The sequence below is a fragment of the Fukomys damarensis genome, unplaced genomic scaffold (assembly GCF_012274545.1).
Source record: "Fukomys damarensis isolate Sample0158 unplaced genomic scaffold, DMR_v1.0_HiC HiC_scaffold_38, whole genome shotgun sequence".
Taxonomy (NCBI): Eukaryota; Metazoa; Chordata; class Mammalia; order Rodentia; family Bathyergidae; genus Fukomys; species Fukomys damarensis.
The window spans coordinates 35,475,425-35,494,509 of record NW_022900950.1 but is presented as its reverse complement, the minus strand read 5'-3'; the positions used below and the strand labels follow the sequence as shown (position 1 = coordinate 35,494,509).

The 19,085-nt window shown below is 37.3% G+C and overlaps 1 protein-coding gene across 1 annotated transcript in view; it reads right to left on the bottom strand.

The window, feature by feature from the left end:
* Nucleotides 1-19,085, bottom strand: part of Rxfp2 (relaxin family peptide receptor 2) — a gene marked incomplete at its 5' end in the record, with an annotated part of 75,162 nt that overhangs the window by 3,867 nt on the left and 52,210 nt on the right. The window contains 8 exons of the mRNA XM_010623961.2: nucleotides 2,833-3,051; nucleotides 6,021-6,431; nucleotides 7,011-7,240; nucleotides 9,975-10,046; nucleotides 12,279-12,350; nucleotides 12,452-12,523; nucleotides 16,191-16,262; nucleotides 17,159-17,230. Coding sequence (XP_010622263.2) covers nucleotides 2,833-3,051; nucleotides 6,021-6,431; nucleotides 7,011-7,240; nucleotides 9,975-10,046; nucleotides 12,279-12,350; nucleotides 12,452-12,523; nucleotides 16,191-16,262; nucleotides 17,159-17,230 — 1,220 coding nt within the window. The remainder of the gene's footprint in view (nucleotides 1-2,832; nucleotides 3,052-6,020; nucleotides 6,432-7,010; nucleotides 7,241-9,974; nucleotides 10,047-12,278; nucleotides 12,351-12,451; nucleotides 12,524-16,190; nucleotides 16,263-17,158; nucleotides 17,231-19,085) is intronic.

Sequence of the window (19,085 nt, the reverse complement as noted above, 5' to 3'; positions counted from 1 at the left end):
AAAAAAAAAAAAAAGAAAAAGAAAAAATTGAATAAATTAAAATGAGGTAATTAGGGTGGGTCTTACTCTAATCTGACTGGTGTCTTCATAGAAGAGGAAGTTAGGACATATGAAGAGGCACTCAAGATGTGCACACAGAGCAAAGGCCTTGTGGGGACAGTGAAAAGGTAACTGTAGGGCAAGGAGAGAGGCTCCAGGGGAAATCAACATTGCCAGCTCTTAGATCTTGGACTTCTAGCCTCCACAAAATACATTTCTGGGATTCTTTATTTGGATAGCCCTAGCAGGCTAATGGAGAAAAGAAAAGGCTTAAGGAATTAACAAACAGAATATAAGATGTGGAAGAAATTTGGGACTCCACTTTGATAGATCAGTGATTGTGTCAACTTGAGGAAGAAATGCCCAACTAATTGGATCAGAATAGTTCTAGGTGTGGCTACATGGATTTATAGAAGACCCACTCTGGATATGAGTGGCACCAACCAATACGCTTGTTTGCTATGGGGACAAAGAAGGAAGTCCTGCTTCTGTTTTTTTGGAGGACTTCCAGTCTTCACCTTCACCTGGAACAACATCTCCTGGCTTCCAACTCAGACTCTTCAACATTTTATTGCAGACCCTTTGGCCTCCTGATGTGAACTTGCATAGGACACTACAGTGTGCTCCAGGCTTTTGTTTTTGACCAGATGCTTTGGATCTCCAGGGTGCAGACAACCCTTTTGCACTCTTCTACACCTGACTCTACAGGTGGTCATTGTAAGCCTACCTGTAAATCCTTGTGCATTTATATATCATATATTAAATATGTTTCTCTAGTGAGAACTGACTGATACAACTATTTAGAAAGAGTGTCAGCCAGGTGAGATGATCAACTGTCAAGTTCCCTTAGCAGATTAGTTACTAGATCAGGAAACAGGAAACAGGAACTCCTGCCAGCTTCATGCAGGGTCCTTCTTCCACCTCCCCTACAGCTGTGACAAGTGGGTGCCTTGTTTAGGGGAGCACATCCATAGGTGAGCTGACAGGAACAGTGAGGTTGATGAGGTAAGCTCCATCTATTTACCACTCTTGGATGAACTCAGCTTCGCTAATTGACTGGCTCTGCTTTGGAGCTGTCATGCTTGTTGACAGCTTCCTGTGTTCCTGTTTTGTATGTTTTCCTTAGAGAAGCTCACAGCATAGCAGCTGCTTTTTCATTTTTTGAACAACATTGTGTGAAAAGCTCTGTGGAAAATGCAGAGATGAATAAGATATGGCCCTTACCCTTCTGAAGCTTACAATCTTAAGGAGGCAATAGACACTTTCCAAAGTAATACTGATGCGAGGCAGCTTGGATTAGGCTAATGAGCTATTATGGACATCTAAGCGATTGGATGGAAAGCAGGTGGGGAGAGGTCTGGACTGGTATCATAGAGGAGGGAGCATTTGGGCTCAGCCTTGCAGGTAAGAAGGGGTTTAGTAGGCTGGAATCTTATTCAATGGAAGTATAATCCAGGAGGCGAGAATTTCAGCAAAAGCTGATGTCATATCAGGAAAGTTCAGAAGAAAAAGTCCAAACATTCTAATGGACCTGAATCACAGAATGTGAGGGTGAAGTGAGAAGAAAGAAATATTATAATGCTAATCCCAACATTTGGATTTCATTCTCTGAAGCAAGGGACACCAATGGACCCTTAAGTCCTGTTGAATTTGAAATGGTAGGATCTAAAAGTTGAGGTAGTTCAGTAAGTAGCCATAGATTGGAGACTGTTCAAGGGAACACCTGGGATCATTAAAATTCAATGAATTATACTATTCATATCCTGTCTGACTGGCTCTCCTCTAATGATTTCACACAAATGTTCTCATCTCCATATCCAGACCAGCAAAGGCTCCTAAGTGTTTATCTCCCTCCTGATTTCTATTTCCACATCTCATATGCTTGAAAGACATCTATACTTGCTTGTGAAGATGAAGGTGCTGAGGTTGCCATGTGCTATTTTTGTAGTAAGGCAATTGAGAAGACCTCACCAACTTGATGCATGGACCAGAGGGAAAGAGGTCACTAGAGCTGCTTGTCACTTGTACATTCATCTCTCTTTCATTGGGGCTTGTGATGGGGCAGGCACCGTGCTTGACAATGGGGTTACAAGATGAATGATGCACAATTCCTATCCTAAGTCAGCTCCCGAATAGGCTGAAATAATGCACTGAAGAAGATCCTGAAGTCTGTGTCACAGAGTCAGCCTAACCCTGGAAAGCTCAAAAATGATTTTGATATCTAGATCTTAGAAAATACTTGTAGTAAAACCTTTACTAATGAAAGGAGATTCTTTCTGGTTGAAGCTGGGCTGTACCCTGGGAATCTGGCCTTTTAGATGAGTCTTTTCCACGGAGCATCCATAATTCCACAGAGCTCAATATGATATTTCAGAGCTAGGACCATGCAGTAGACCAGTGGCTTCAGCCAGGTGTGTGTGAAATAGATTCATAAAGGAGCAAAACACCCATGTATATGTGTTAGCTCCTGGAAATAAAACCCAGAAGTTGGTGCATATCCTGGGCATGTATATTTTGATTTTTTTTCATACCCTTTCTTAACAAGCACTGTCTGTGTCGTCAGGTAGAAGCAAGGTGATTAGACTCACTTTCTCTCTAACTCCCTTTTTAAATTAATCCTTCCTGGATTGCCTTAGAATGTCAATTCTAAAATACTTCAGGAAAATAACTCCATTGAAGCCATAAATATTTATGGAGAATGTATGTGTAGGGCACTGCTCTAGATTCTGGTATTATTGCAGGAACGGCCTCTGAGAAGGCACAACATACTTGGGAATAATAGAAGTGACTGACCTGGTATTTCCACTCGGAGAAGGGAAAGGATTTTAACTACAAATACAGGAATCCAGCAGATGGCATCAGAGAACACTATAAAAAAGAAACGGTTTGCAACAGCCACCTCTTTTCCAATGTGATTCCTTACTTCTGCTGTTTTTGCAGCAGTTTTTTGAATGGAGCAGAACATGGTAATATAGGAAAACATGATGATGAGAAAAGCCAGCAAATTTACACCTGTTGGGAAAAAACACACCTCTGAACATTTCAGGAGTATAAACCAGTAGTAGAATATCGGGGTACTTAATATGGTGGCTTTTTAATCCTGGGGCTTTCAAGAAGCATTTTTTTTTGTATATTCCCAGTGATATCTAGCTAAAATTTCTGAATTTAAGGAAATAAGATAAAGAAATCAACTGAGTTTTCCAGTTTGAGAAGAGGTTTCAAAGACATAAAGTCTTTGTGAAGAATTACAGACTTCTAAAATTCTGATCTAGATATATCATAAAGCAAACTCTAGCTTATTCAAAACTTTTTTTTTTTAGCTCTTTGTGATTTCAAACTTTAAGGGACTACTATAATCATACACATGTCTCAAAAATACATACAACTCAATTTTCTTATATATTTATATATATATATATGAATAAAATAATCTTGAAATTTATTATCATTACTACTGCCTTAGAAATATTTACTTAATGCTTTTTGGTCTTAAGTAAAAATAATATATGGAACAAAGATACATTTTTAAAAGAATTTTTCTTCAGTAATTTAACTGCTGTGATGCACACCCTTTTGGACTCATTTTAGACAAATAAATTTTACAAAGTTAAACATTCAACTATATGAATCATTCTTCTGGGCCAAATATATAATGAGATTTTAATTTAACATCATTATCCCCTGTAAAACTGACTTCTTAGTCATTTTATCCACTTTATTCTGGCTGTAATAAAAATCCTGTGTGCTTATCTAATTCCTTACAGTGTACATAAAATTTGCATATATTTTCACAATTATTTAAAAAATGTCAATATGAATCTAGACTGTATGTGAGACTGATAAAAGTCTGGGGAAGATACTTTAAGTTCAAATTTATTTTTATCGAAAGCATTTCAGGTTCCACAAAATCTCAGTATAAACTGTACAATAGAATTTTATGAAACCGGTTTGTCTTAGACCTCTTGTCAGAGAGTTTGGTTAAGCAAAGAATGGAATGACTCTGGTAGAAAACATTCCTGTGGCCCAAATTCTAGAAACAGACTTAGAGAAACAATGAAAAGCCCATATTCTAAATCTGCCATGGTAGTGTAAGGTGTTGACAACAGAGAAACTGTACTATCCTTATAACTTTTCTCTAAATCCAAAATGTTCTAAAATTAAACAATTAAAACTTCTACATTCTTCAAATAGAAAAAATGTACTTTATCTAGAGCTCTGGGACTGCTACACGCAAGCCACATCTATGTAGATGATAAGATGACAACGATAAAATGTGTGTGTGCGCGCATGTGTCACTGTCTCTATCCATGTAGAACATACATGTAGTGTTTAACCCTTTGTCCTCATGCCTTAATGGAAAGATTCATTCAGCCATTCTGACCTACTTTAGTGGTTCATCTGACCTTTTTCCCTGGCTTTGGCTTATAAATACATGATAATTTTTCCTAGGACACAGCTCCCACCCCTGCTGTCCTCTACCTTCACTCACCTATTCCTTCACCCTTTGAGCTTCAGTTTGCTTTCATTTCTACTGGGAAGCCTTCCCTAGTCCTCAGGTCTGGGGTTCCTGGAACATTCTGTGCTCTTCTATCATGACATGTATCGTTCTGATGTGAGAGTGTGTTTACTTGTCTGCACCTTTCTGGTCTTTAAGGTCTGGGGTATGGATCTCCTATACCCAATACAGAGCTTTGGCAGGTGCTAAACCAATATGTTGAGACTCAGTGAACATACTGTGTCTGTGAGGGGGAGTGTGAGTGTCAGTGTGAGTGTGTGTGTGTGTGTGTGCGTGTGAGTGTGTATGAAGAACCCCTATACTAGAAGCAATGAAAAAATTAGTCATGAAGAAATACAAGGAACATCTACCCTATCCTGTGGATGACATTCTTATGAACAAGTAGCTACCAAGCAGAGCAATGTGCAAGGAGTATTTTCAAAATGGGGCAAATGAAGCATTTAGTTTTTTTGGAAAAGAAGAGGAGTAGATGAAAAAGATCTAGAAACAATGGTTAGAGGCACATCATGATGAGTTTTAGGTAAGTCACTTAAACTTGACCTTAAAAGTAACAGGGAAACTATTGAAGGTCTGTGGGGAGGGTGGTAAACAGATAAACAGGAGCAGAGGAAGACCTAGAAGCCAAAAAGACCAGTCAGTACTAAGGGTGGAGGCAGTAAGGTTTTAAACTATGGCAGTAGAGAAAGGTAGAGACCAGAAGGAACATAGATAGAGGCATATTTTGATGAGATTTATCTGATGCAAATGAATGGCCCAAAGAGCTTGGTGACTATGTGGATAACAGGAAAGGAAGTGGGAATGAAAATGATAATATACCACAGTTAAAGGATAGAGAAATGACCTTAATTTTAAGCAGAATGAATACATATTACACAATAGAAAAAATTTAAATTTAAGGCACTAAATTTGTCATTCATTTGTAACTAGAATATATAGTCTTCTTTTCTAAAAAAACCTAGAGTGAATTAAGAAAATGGAAAAAGAAATATTCTTGTTAAGCATCTTTACATTGCTGACTTAAGAGTTGTCTTTACAAAGGCAACAAATCTTCCTGATATTTCCACTCAGCTAACTTACTATTGAATTTCCAGAATTTTATTGTTATTTATTTGATTTATAAATAGGCTGTAAAAAAAGTTCAAATAACTTGATAGGGTTTCAGGACTAGCACTAAACTACAATTTTTTCAGCTCATAATCACCATATAGGAAAATGAAATCAAAAGAATGTAGGACATTTTTTTTAAAAAAAGATCATCCAGTCCTTGTTTTTGAAACTAAAGCCCTATAATAAAAAGCTTAATAAAATTTCCATAAATACATAGGAATAACTTTTTTTCTACAAAGCACACCTAGTCATAACTATATTCATTTATTTTTTTAAATGGAAAAATGCACCTTTGCTAAAGTTCATGACATTTCTTTCAAAATGATGTTTATCCAGGAAATAAAAAAATATAATTTACCTAGGAAAATTCCAAGAGAATATAATTGGCTTCCAGTAGCTTCTGTGTGGTCATGGTAAAGTGGGAAACATACTCCATTTTTCCCATAAAAGTTTCCAAAGTAATCCTTGTTCCAAAAGGGAATTACAGCAATCAAAAATCCCGCCATCCAGATACAGATGAGGATGCCCAAGGTCTGCCGCTTTTTGGGTCGGATGTTACTGAAGGGGAAGACGATGACCAGGAACTTTTCCAGAGTTAAGAAGGTCAGCAATAGGACAGAGACTTCCGTGGACAGCATGGCCAAGAAGCCCAGGAGGTGGCACTGCGGGCTCTCCATCCACAGCAGGGCATATTTCTGATACTGCCCGCGGTATTTCATATCAAAGAATCCCACGAAGAACAAGTAAATACCCATCAGACAGTCAGCACCTGTGAGGAATTGATGCAAAAATTGTAGTTTTCTGATTAGGTCTGGCTCCTTCATCCTAATTTAATGAACTAATGTGACTGCCTACCAAGAAGCCAGTGGACTTCAAAATCTGTGCTATTCTAGAGCAGCACACTATGACTTTGCTTAAAAAGTTTTAAGAGGGGGAGGGAGAATTTTTATTTGGGGAAGAGTAAGTTTTAAAACAGTAAGCATGGATTACTTGCATTAATAAAGGGAATCCTTTTCTGAACATGAGAAGCTTGGATGCCACTGTAATTCAAGTAATCAAGCATAATGAATAACCTACAAAACTTTCTCCATAATCTGTCACTTGACTCATCATTCTGGTCCCTATTTCCAAGCCAAGATCTCCAGGGGTAGTTCACTATGAAGTTATACAATCTAAAATCTAGCTACCAAGAATAGCATATTAAATTTTAAAAATAATATTTTTCACCAAACATAGTTCACATTCAATGGCATTTGTAGAAAGTCTATATTATAATATATATCACCCCATGATATATATATAAGCAGTTCAGAGGTGTCCTGTCTGTTTATATAGGAAACATACTTACAACAAAGGATTTTGATGGACATAGCGTGAGTTGTATTTTCAGCTTTAATGAAAGATCTCATGCCAATGACAAAAAGATTTCCAAAGCAAGTAATGAAAGCTATAACCCAGACAAATATTCTGAGGATATTGTTAGCCAAGAGGTCCTCAAATGAAGAAATGCCGTCAGACAAAGGCATACATAGTCGCACGTGGGGAGCATAGGAGCAATATCGAAAGTTTTTGAAATAACTAAAGTCAAAGGGAAAAAGAAAGAGTCACTTTACAGTAGTGATCCAGAAACCACAGCTGCAGTCCTTTCAGTGCTGCAACTCTGTTAGGTTAGCAACTGTGCTAGATTTGCTTATTTAGTTTTGTTCAGTAGTGACAATGCAACTAAAGAGTTTGTCATTAAATAATATTACTCTAGGCAGCGTCCTTTGAATGAGGAGGAATGTGAGGACCACAGACTTGCAGAAGTGTTTGGCTGAGCAGAGTTGGGGACGCTACGGAAATGTGAAGCACAGGGGCTCTACCCCTCCCCTTGGTCACATTGTAGTATTGGGTGGCACACAGAGTAGATTGTCATTGCTGGGCTGACCTTTAGCCAACATCCAGGGCTTGCACTAGGGCTGGAAGGGACCCTCTGCAGCTTACTACAAACATTTCTGATTCCTCCTTAGTTTTGCACACCAAGGTCTACTTAAAGTAGCCCTTTCCCCCTGGTATTGGCAGGTCCCTGAGACTAGGAAAATTCAGTCTCACTAGGAGAAGAAGACATAGACAAGAAGAACTTGTCTGTAGACAATATATTTAAGGTATTTATGAGCCAGACATGGTGAGTCTTGATGTAATGGAGCTTGGTGAGTTCATTTGGATTATGACCACCCTGCTCCTGAACCTGTGTGTTTAGGATTTTCTTCCATAAACTCATTCTATTCTCATTCTTTTGCTCCCTCTTTCAGTTTATTTATCTACTGTTTTCTCTCAACCAAATCCTTTTTTTTTGTCATCTCTCAATTCAGTTTTTACAAAAGCAAGTTAAACAAAGCTTTACTTTACTACAACATCAGGGCTCCTGTGACTGTACTCCTGATGACCCTGAGTAGCTTTGCCCCCTTCCACCCAGACGCAATAGCTTTTCTATAATCCTCCAATAAGCCCTCTTTGCTTTTCCCTCTGTATGGAAGTTCCCCTGGATATTGGCAGGCCTGCTTCCTCCTTCTGCTCAGGTCTGCTCAAATGTTGCAGTACTCTGTTTTCCATTTCAACTGTCCAAATCTTACTTTTATTCTTGTATTTTGCTTTACTTATCTTCATTGCATTTAACAACTATTTATCTGTTCATTTACTCCATTTCCAAAGGTAAATAAAAGCTTCACAGGACAAACATCCTTTTGCTCGTTGATCATGGTATTCTCAGCACCTAGAATAGTGACTGGCTCCTGCTAGGGTCTCAGCACATATTTCTTTGATCAGCAGATGGACAATGGCTGATTGAGTGCTGGCTGTGTCTAATAGAGACACAGGAGGCAATTCCTTCCCTCAAGTAGTTTGCAATCCTGTTTCCTAATACCTGCATCCTTTAAACCAACTTGACATCTCACTTTATTGTTTTCTTTTCCTTCCCTGGAGTCCCTATCAGACACTGGACTTGACCTCTTGGTTCTTTTAGGATTCTATTATGTCCACTGTCTTCAGATAGAGACATCTGGAGTCTTCCTTTGTGGCCGGTTGGTGGGTAAAATGAATGTGGATGATGAAGTGGAGGTATTTTAATAAGTAAAGGACAAAGAAGATGAAATAAGGTCACTTAATAGAAAACTAGCTAGGTGAACATGTTTTCTGTTGCTTGTTGGGACCTTCCTGCCTGTGACTTATGGTTCTATATTTATTTTTTGTTTGTTTGTTTGTTTTTTGGTTTTTTGAGACAGGGTCTCACTATGTAGTTGAGACTGACCTGGAGCTCACTATGTAGCCCAGGATGGTCTTGAACTCACAGCGATCCTCCTGCCTCAGCCTCCCGAGTGCTGGGATAACAGGCATGTGCCACCATGCCCGGCTTGGTTCTATATTTAAAAGAACAATGTCTCCATCAAGTTTAGAAAAGTTGAGCTCTATTCTACACTTGATCTTAGCCCAAAGGCCTAGAAATGATGAGCTCTATTCTAAAAAAGATTTCACTTTCCGCCTGTAACTTAAATGATAGCTCTATTAAGTATTTATCTAAGGGTGCCAGAGGAAAAGAAACAAATAAAACCTCATGGATATGCATGAATCACTTGTCTTTTGGTCATCACACCTAATTCGCAGACATAAACAAAATGTTCTCCCCCAAAACCATCTTCATACCAACACTGCCAGCCCCTTGCTGTACCCGACTTTTCCTCTTACATCGAGTCCTCCCTATTTATGTGGATAACAATGGTTAATTTTTGAAATCAAGAACATAGATTACACAGTTGATGAAGAAATGATGTTATAAACATATATTAACACAACTTACACAGTGCACTTTAACCAAATATATTTAAGTGACTTAATAAAAACTACTATAAAGATTAATTACCTCCATTTTGTAGTGCACTTAGTAACAGTAACAACACCTGGAATTTATATAGCACCTTTCTTCCTAAGGGCTCAAATCTTAGAGCAGCCGACTGCTCATTCATGTGAGGTGAATTAATGTTTCCAGGTCGCCTGAGTACCAGTTAGCCAGTGACTTCATCTTGTGTTATATGTGGCATTCTGGCACCCTGATCTCTGATTGGGCCTCAATTGGATAAACAGCGTGTTTCCAGAGAGAAGGGTCATTCATGTCGGCACATCATAATATTGAACTCTATTTGGACCAAAGGTGACAAAATTAAAAAGTTCTCAATAAAAAACTTGTTGCATAAAAATACAATTCAGTGATAGACAGTTGACATGAGAACATTTGACACATTTTATTATATTTTTTCTCCATTCTTTCATACATACATACATGTGAGAAAGATTCTTCATAGGTTGAAACATTTCTGTACTTATATTTGGAATCTCTATCCTTTCCAGGTCTCTAAAAAATAAGCACAATATATCTTATGTTTTAAAGTAATACTTCATAATAATTGCATTTTTTATCATGTCTTAAAAGCAAACAATGCTTCAAAAAAAATTTTTTTTTTTTTGGTACTGGGGATCGAACTCAGGTCCCTGCACTTGCAAGGCAGGTGGCAGCACCACTGAACTAAATACCTGGCCCCAGTGCTTCAAAATTTTATGTTGCTAATTTAAATTAGGATGGGAATTTTACAGTCAGAAAATTATTATTTCTACTTAAGGCTCCTATATGTTGGAAATCTATTTTGTATGCAGAATTACATCCTAAAAGAGCACTTTCTTCATTTCTTTGATTTAAAAACTCAAGAAACTGGGCACATAGCTCAGTGGTAGAGTGCTTACTTATCATGTGTGAAAGCCTGGGTTTGATCCCCATAAAAATTTAAAAAATGGCACTGGTGTCTTACATGAATATAAAATTATCTCATTTCTTGATCAAATAAATAAGGTTATGGAAATTAGGGGTTTCATTTAGAAGCTGATACTTCCATCCTGAGAGCATTACCAAAGTTTAAATCAGGATTTAAATATTCATTTCTTCTTGACCTCTGCGTTTTCAGGGTGAAAAATCAGGAAGGTACAAGAGGCGCTCCGGATTGGGATAATCTGTTTCTAAGATCACAGTGGGAAGCATAATTCTTGTAATTTTTCTAAGCCTCAAAGATATCCTTAAAAGGCTTCAATGATCACCCCTACACACTTAAGTTATTTTGACGCTTTTGCAAAAATGGATATTTTGAAGATCCTTTTAGGTTGTTGTGAATTGAAAACTACCATGTTCTCAGAAAATGGAAAGAAAGAGGCAATCTAAAACAAAGGAAATCTTTTGCTTTTAAAATATTTCTGCTTTTTACTCAGTTTCTATTTTGCTGAACTCAATAAAGATTTATCAATATTGTACATTTCCCTTGTCCAGAATGGGTCCTTCATAGAGGAATCCCTTTACAGTCTGAAACCAGAAGTAAACTCGAGGAAAATTTTATTACTGACCATTGCACAACCCCTCAAGGAAAGAACTGAGTCCTTTTAAAAAATATTTGCGCTCCCTGTTTCATTTGATCTCTAGCATTCACTTTCATTTGCCACAGTGTTAGTTTTACATGGATTATGCGATTAGATGATCAATATTTTCTAATATCCTCAAGAGTAGAAGCCACTGTGTTCTAAGAGAATATAATGCATAAATTAGTGCTGAATAAATATTTATGAAATAAATATAAAAGTGAATTTTAGAAAAAAGAAATGAGAAAATGAAGAGGTGAAAGAATATAGGAAAAAAAAAGGCGTTGAGTAAATCATTGTTACTTTGACTTTCTGAAATGCAGTGTGTAGAGAGTAAGGAAAGAATCAGGTGCTCTACATCCTGAGGCCTGTTTTTATATTTAAAAATGATGACTTATTTATAGATTTGGGGCTTTTCTACTTCTTGAGAGTAGAAACCAATCAGTAGATTCTCAGTAGTATCTGTTGAAAGAGAACTTAATTTTGCATTAACTTCCAATAGAAACCTATTTAAGAAGAACAAAAAGAATGTTAAAGATTGTTATTTGAAATTAAATGAAGAAATAGTTATACACAAAATTAAGTAGTACGATATACTCTCTGTGTAAAACATACAAGTTTTAGCCAACAAATAGTCATTCTGGGAAAGCAGTCACGAAATCTAAAGAACAACTGGCAGAGTTCTTGACACAGCTGAAACTTAAGATGATTCAAATTTTAAGATACTATATAACACTAATTGAATGCTCATATTTGTTAGTTTTTAAAAAATACTAAAATGTGAAAATTGTACACTTGTATACACTGATAAGAGTGACATCTCATAAGAGGAGGAAAGAGGAAAAAAGGCAAGTCTTATTTAATTTGTTTACCAAACTGAAGCAAAGTTATCACAATTTAATTGATTGTGAAAAGTGTAGGATGAGATTTTTCCATATGAATGCAGTTTTCAGGAGGAAGATATACATATATCCTTTCAAACACAGAAATGGCCTTTACACAATTTAAAACTAAAAAACTAAGGCTTTATTTTCATTGAGTACATAATCAATGGTAACAATGCTATTCACAATCATCTGAGGGTGCATACTCCTGTGTAGGAAATACTCCTTGAAAATTAAATGTGTCTCTAAGTAAAAAACATTCACTGAAATGGTAATTGATAAATTTTTAATACTTCACTTACAGAGACTGAAGTTGTTTAAGACTTCCGAACTGGCTCTTGTGAAGACCCAGTAGAGGATTTGATGACAGGTTCCTTTTTTATCATTCAAGGAAGGGGAAAAGAAGTATGGAAGTTATCATTCTGAAGGGCTAAGATGTTGTTATTGAAATCTGATGATGATGAGATGAACTTACAGTTTTTGTAGACGCTTTAGGTCTTTAAAAATGTGGGCTGGTAGCTCCATTATCATATTGCTAGACAGATCCCTGTTGATGACAGTAAAAACCAAAAGCAATTACACTGGAAATAAATGACATGATTATTACCCCTCAGAGTTATCATCACCTCATTTAACAGAAGATATTAATACAACGTAACCAACCTGATAACTTGTTATACAACAAGGCCATGTGCACCAGCCAAATGGATGTTTTCCATCTCAGATGCTCATCCATTTCCTCCTGGAATTTCCTCTCACCCCCTTTGCAATATATCCTGGCTTCAATATCTGCTTCGATTAATTTTCTCTATTGTAGGTAGTCTTTGTGCATTTCTATCATTCATGTTTCTGTAATTCCTATTTGTTTCATATGTGTGATCTCTTGTTTATCCAACTAATATTTTTGTGGTCAAGTCTTCTATTTTGCATTACAACTAAGGTAGTATTTGTCACTCAGTATCTGCCTACACAATCTTTTTATGTTTTACTCTTTTTTTTTTTTGGTACCAGGGATCAAACTTGCAAGGCAGGCAGCAGAACCACTGAGCTAAATCCCTGGCCCTGCCTAGGCAACTTAAATGGACAACACTAGGCATTTTAATATATCCTTGTATAGGACTATTTTTTGCATACAAAATTGAGAGTGTAGAATTAAATATAATAGGATTGTCCAGAAAGAATCATAGGGAAGTAACTCTGTACAATGCAAAAAAAGAGATCTATTTGGTTCAGAAGAAATCAATAATTTTTTGGAGTCCAACATATTGTTTTGAGCCAGAGAAAGATACAAGCAGATGTACAATTGCCTAAGTTTGAACAGAAAAACTTAACTATTCTTCATACATTGGAGTTTCTGTTAGAAATGTGAGGGTTTCAAATCACCAAGACTTAGAGCTTACCCTAAAGATGCTTTCATTCAGAGTAACAACCAGTGCTGTGGCTTGGATGTGGTATGTCCTTCAAAATTTCATGGGTTGGGAGCCTGGTTTCTAAAAGTTAGGTGATGGAAATTTAAAGAGGTGATACCTATTGGGAGGTGATTAAGTCACTGGGGATGCTGTCCTCAGAAGAGATTAAAGTACTTCTGCTGGAACTCCAATTAGTTCTCACAAGAGTGAGCTGCTATATAAAAGCAAGCCTGACCCCTACACTCCTGGCTTCCTGATCTTGGATTTTCAGCATCTGAAATTATAAGCTATATAACTCTCTTTTCTTCATAAAGTGTCCAGCATAAACTATTTTGTTATAGCTACAGAAGAAAATGGACTAATATAGCCAGGTTATAAAAGAAACAAAGTATGAACAAATGCTGTTACAAAAGAACAGACAAAAGACAGAAGGTGAAGGTATCAATCATGGCCTGGAAAATCAGGAAGTGTTTTAACAAGGCTTGGTAATTTTAGGTGGCATGAAAGAAAAGCAGATTTTCAGGTGAGGGTGAAGTATGATCAGAGAAACAAATTGAATGGAATTGAATGACATCTTCAGAGGTCAGCAAATGGTCCCACAGGGGCACAGGAGAAAAAATATAGGGAAAATGTAGGGAAGAGGGCCTTGAAAAATCCATAAAAACAAGATGGGAGGGCCATGGATAGTATTTCTAGGGTATAGTTCAGGCATCAGAATCACTGAGGATGCCCAACGAATGACCACGTTCCAGCTCAGAATTATATCATCATACATCATACATAAATCTCAGGGAGGAAGCATGCTACCATGCAATTAAACTGAAGTCTCCCCATATGTTAACATTTAAGAACTGTGTCAAAGACTTTGCTAAAGATCAGACCACAAGAGTTGAGCACACCAAGGAGGACAATGCCATCGGCTCTCATTATGGATAACTGTATCAGAAGCATGAAAAAAAAAGGGTTAAAAAGTGGGAGAGTCAGAGGAGGGAGATCAGGCAGGAGGCTTCCTTATATATGGACCACATAAAGCTGATGAAGGCTTGACAGGTTCACCAGCATGGCTTAAGGTCTGAGAGAACTTACAATGTTAAGAGGGAGGCACAGGGCAAGGGAGCAGTCTTTAAGGCTGGCTTCCAGGAAGGACACTGATTCTACTATAATGGTAGGTTCAGTGGAAGAAATTGTTAAGATGCACTGTGAGTTTAGTTTTAAGCAGGTGGCTTTGGAAGTGCTGTTGTGGCATCCAAGCATCAAGTCCTGCTAGCTGGGAATTTGGATCTGATGCTCTAGATTGGAGCAGCACACCTGGATCACTGTCCAGAAAAAGGCCACAGGTGTGCATGGTCAGAGAGAGCATGGCAAGAGACCAAGATGTGGATGATCAAAAAATTGTCTTTCAAAGTGCTACACAGAGAAATAAAATATATTTTCTTGGTGTAAAAGATGTCAGGGACCTTAGGTGCTTGTTTATTACTCCCTATGGTAAACCTAATGTCATGATGGCACAGTAAAGTTACCCAACACTTGTCATCTCAAGATACACGAAAGCCTTCTTCAGGTCAAGTCTATCAACTAATGAATTTCTTGTAGCTCTCTGACGGTAAGTAGATTGGAATGGATTATGGGAGACTTTAAAAATAGCTAATATCTCAAGCAGAATCCCAACTCCCAATTTTTGAGTGGAGTCCATCTCCATGTACGAAGAGAAGAGAGGAAAATTTTCAAAATATGAACTTCATATCACTAGTTTGTCCATTAAACAGGTCCCCTTCTGCCTTGGGCTGCTGCTCTGACCCATCCTGAAACCCAAGCTATATTCCTGCTCCAGAGTTTGACTAGGAAACTTTCAGGAAGTTTCTTCTGAATGAGCTGTCTTTAATTTTTTTGCCATAAAATAAAAATATTTTTAGTTCTAATGTAGAGCTTTGCATATAGAGGGCACTTAATAAATATTAGTGGATTTAGTTTGTAATATTAATTATTTAGATTCAATTATCACGGTTATTCGTGAATTATTTTTAAAGACAATTTAGTTATCCTTTTTAGCCCTTTCTGAATTACAAAACAGGGTATAAAGAATGAGAGGGAAAGATAATTTAAAACATTAATTTTCATTTTAGAGCCTCTGTCAGGAGGATGAGTTCTCTATCCTAGTCACCACAGTTTGTAATGTAACATAATTAATTTTAACTTCCAGCGATACACAATTATGGAAGGGAGAAATGACTTAGTTGCAAAACAAATGCTTTGAAAAAGACCTGAATCTACAAAACATGTATTTGAACAGAAAATGTTACCTTAGTACCCTGAGTATTTTTGAGTCTAATTCTTGTTCTAGGCACATGTATTTGCTCTCCCTGTTATATAAGTCATTATTTCTCAATGAGTAATCAGAATTTTCATTCCTTTGTTTCACTTTAATTAGTTAATATCATTTCATTCAGCAAGTGTGTATTGAGAATTAACTATATTAGAGGTATAAGAGACAAAGGATCTCTAATATTAAATAAGTTATATTTAAGAAGCTATAGAACATTTATTTACTCCCAAACATACACACACATACAAAATCAATCTAATAAAATAGGTAGTAGAACAGGTATAAGAAAATTGCTTTAAGCCCACTGTCTGATATTAATTTGTTTCTGACTTTGGGGTAATGTCAGTTTTCTTAATAGATTTTTAATATCCAATGGTCTACAGGATTTGAGCGCTACTAGTGGAAGAGCACTCTCACTAGTCATTTAATTTTATAATCTTTAAAGAAGCAGTCGTATCTTCCTATTAGATGATACTACTTACAGTTCTCCTAAACTTTTTAATGAAGAAAATGTCTTCTCTGGAACAAAATCAATTTGATTTCTAGGCAGAAACCTGTAAGACATGGTGAAAGTCAGCACCTTGAGTTTGTCTGCTGTTGTAATCAGTTCTCTCTGGGAGAGGCCACTGACCAGGTATCATTAAATCAGCCTCCCTGGAGCTTTCAAAGGGAGGTTCTTCTGGTGTGAAAGCTGAGACAAGAGCTTCTCACCAAGGGCAGTCAAGATGTCTCTGGGAATCTGAGGCGTCAAGTGTAGTCTATAAATCTAACTTGCTTAGATTATGTTATCTCAGTGTATCTTTCCAATTTTTCTGTTCCATTCCTTTTTTTTTCCAACGACACATTCAATCAACAGACATTACTAAGTGCAAACATTACTAGTTCTATGTATGGAGAACTATAATTAAAACAAACACAAAACACTTGTGCTTTTTTGCTTGCCAGTGCAAATGTGCCCATTAACCAATCCATCTGCCTTTCCACCCCCAGAGAAAGTATAATCAGCAACAGAATCACCAATCTGAATCTCTGGACAAACAGAAAACATTAGCTCTTTTTCCCTTTATTTAGGGAGAAAGATATCAAGTGGGAAGAGTCATTGGCAGTGCCAGCTAATGATTCTATAGCTAACCACTTTCACATACATGATCACTTTTCACTGGTAACCCTGGGGTGAGAAGATAGGAGCTCTCAGGCAGCCAATTCAGCTGAGGATGTGCACAGAAATAACAACAAAGAGCTGGCTGGAGACCCAAATCATAAGGCAACTTAATGGATGGCTCAGTCTCATCCTCAGAACCAATAAATCAATGTGTGCACTTTCCAATATTGCAGTTTCAGAAGGAGGCTGTAAACAAAACATTACTTAAAAATTCACTGTCAGAGTTTTCTTTGAATTCTTAAGTCTTTAGGGTTTCCTTTCATTTCCTGAAGTCCTCTGTGTACTTACAGCACTGTGAGTGACTTGCATGACAGAAAGGTGGAATTTGTAAGATACTTTATTCGGTTGGCTTCCAGATCCCTGAAAATTATGGAAGGAAAACGTTCTTAATATTTTTGCACAAATCATATGCTTGAAAATTGTTGATATAATAATCTTAAACTTTATTTTAATTTCTCTCCAATTTTCACTATGCTTTCCTTCTAATGATTGTAGGGTTGGTATAATTGCATTTCTGTTCCCTTTCTAATTAATGTTAGAACTCAGGAAAGTCAAAGCAAAAGGCAACCTAATATTTGATGAGTGTCTTTCTTTCTGTACTCAGCCATTACATACTGCTATCTGTTGGGCTTTTCCAGCACTCCAGTCTCGTCTACGTGCCTGACAACACTTTCCTGCGTGAGTGGTATTTACTTCGCACTGAAATGTGAGGAATCAAGCCTCTTGGAGATTGTCTTTCCTGGTCACTCAGCTAGTGAGTGATAGAAATTACTTTCTAATCAGACCTATCTGATTCTAAAGTGGAGAGCATTTGACTGTGTCCGCCGCATTCTGGATCATGATAGCTTCACATTCCTCCGAACAGTAAGTAACTATTTTGGTCTCTGCTTTCCAGAAGGAAAAGCCCAGGCTTAAGTCATTGTGTTTGTATTGGACATCAGAGTCCAGATAGAAGTCCCAATTATGTGATGCCCAAACATTGTTTTTTCCACTTTGCCTCAATGACATGAATGCCCAGTACGGCGCTGCTTGGAGCATGATGGGAGTGCATCCCCAGCACAGCTGGGAACTTGTTAGAAAGGAAGATTCTCAACTCTGCCCTAGACCTACTGAATCAAGCACTCTAGGATCAAGGTCTGGCCACCTAAGGCTTAGCAAGGCCTCCTGCTGATACGATGTATGCTAAAGTCCAAAATGTACAGGTAGAGAGACTTCATTCTGCTTGCTGATTCCTAGTACACAGTGGCAGCTCACATACTCAGGACACGCCCCGGAACCTTCTGTTTTGAGAAGTGCTGGGAGCATGACAAAAAGTTAACTTCTGCCAATAAATTCTCAATATAGTCAGTTTCCTAAACTTTTACCCAAATATAACAATAGTTATTTTTCTGATTTTGAACTTTAAGCATAATCTCACTAAAATCACCAATCCTGCTTTTATTTATTCTTTAATCCTATTTTAAAAACACTTTGGAGATTCTTGTAGGAAGTTAGTATATATATTTTACTCTGCCGTGATTAAATATAATAAACACTGCACTCTCTTGAAAGTCAAAATATTGCTGAGTAGAATGGGAAAAGTGTTTTTCATGTTTTCATATGTTACAATGCTTTCTAGTTGTAAGAACAATTGTCCTACCTGTTGGAAGGAGGAAAAGTCAGACCAGGCCAGGTTTTTCTCTTGTCTTTAAGATGGAGCAGTTTGATCTCTTACCTGTCTGTTCAGTGGGTATAAGTGTCCTTTCTCAGTTGTGATCAGGCCATCTTGCTAACTCTGTATTTTTACTGAGCATCTGTTTTTTCCCTAAAATTTGCGGGATCTTACAGTGAAAACTAGCATCCCAAGAACCCTGCACTCTGATGACGCTTCCTGATCACCTGGGTTCTCTTGGAGATATCCAGTTTGTGGAAGGGAGAGCAGCTTGAGCCTCTGATATTTTCTTGCTACTTTTGGTTTGTTTATCATTATGTATATAAATGTGTTTAGTTTCTACGTGTTTTTTCACTTTTTCCTAATGAGTTTTATTCTGATGATTTGCAGTTCATTATGTAAGTTTTAATAATGGCACACATATGAAAACTATTGTTTTAAAAGGCCTTTGAAAATAGATATAGATAAGGTGTGATAAAAAATGCAGTGTTTTTTTTTTGGGGGGGGGCTGGGGATTTAGCTCAGTGGTGCTGCACCTGCCTTGCAAGTACAAGGTAATGAGTT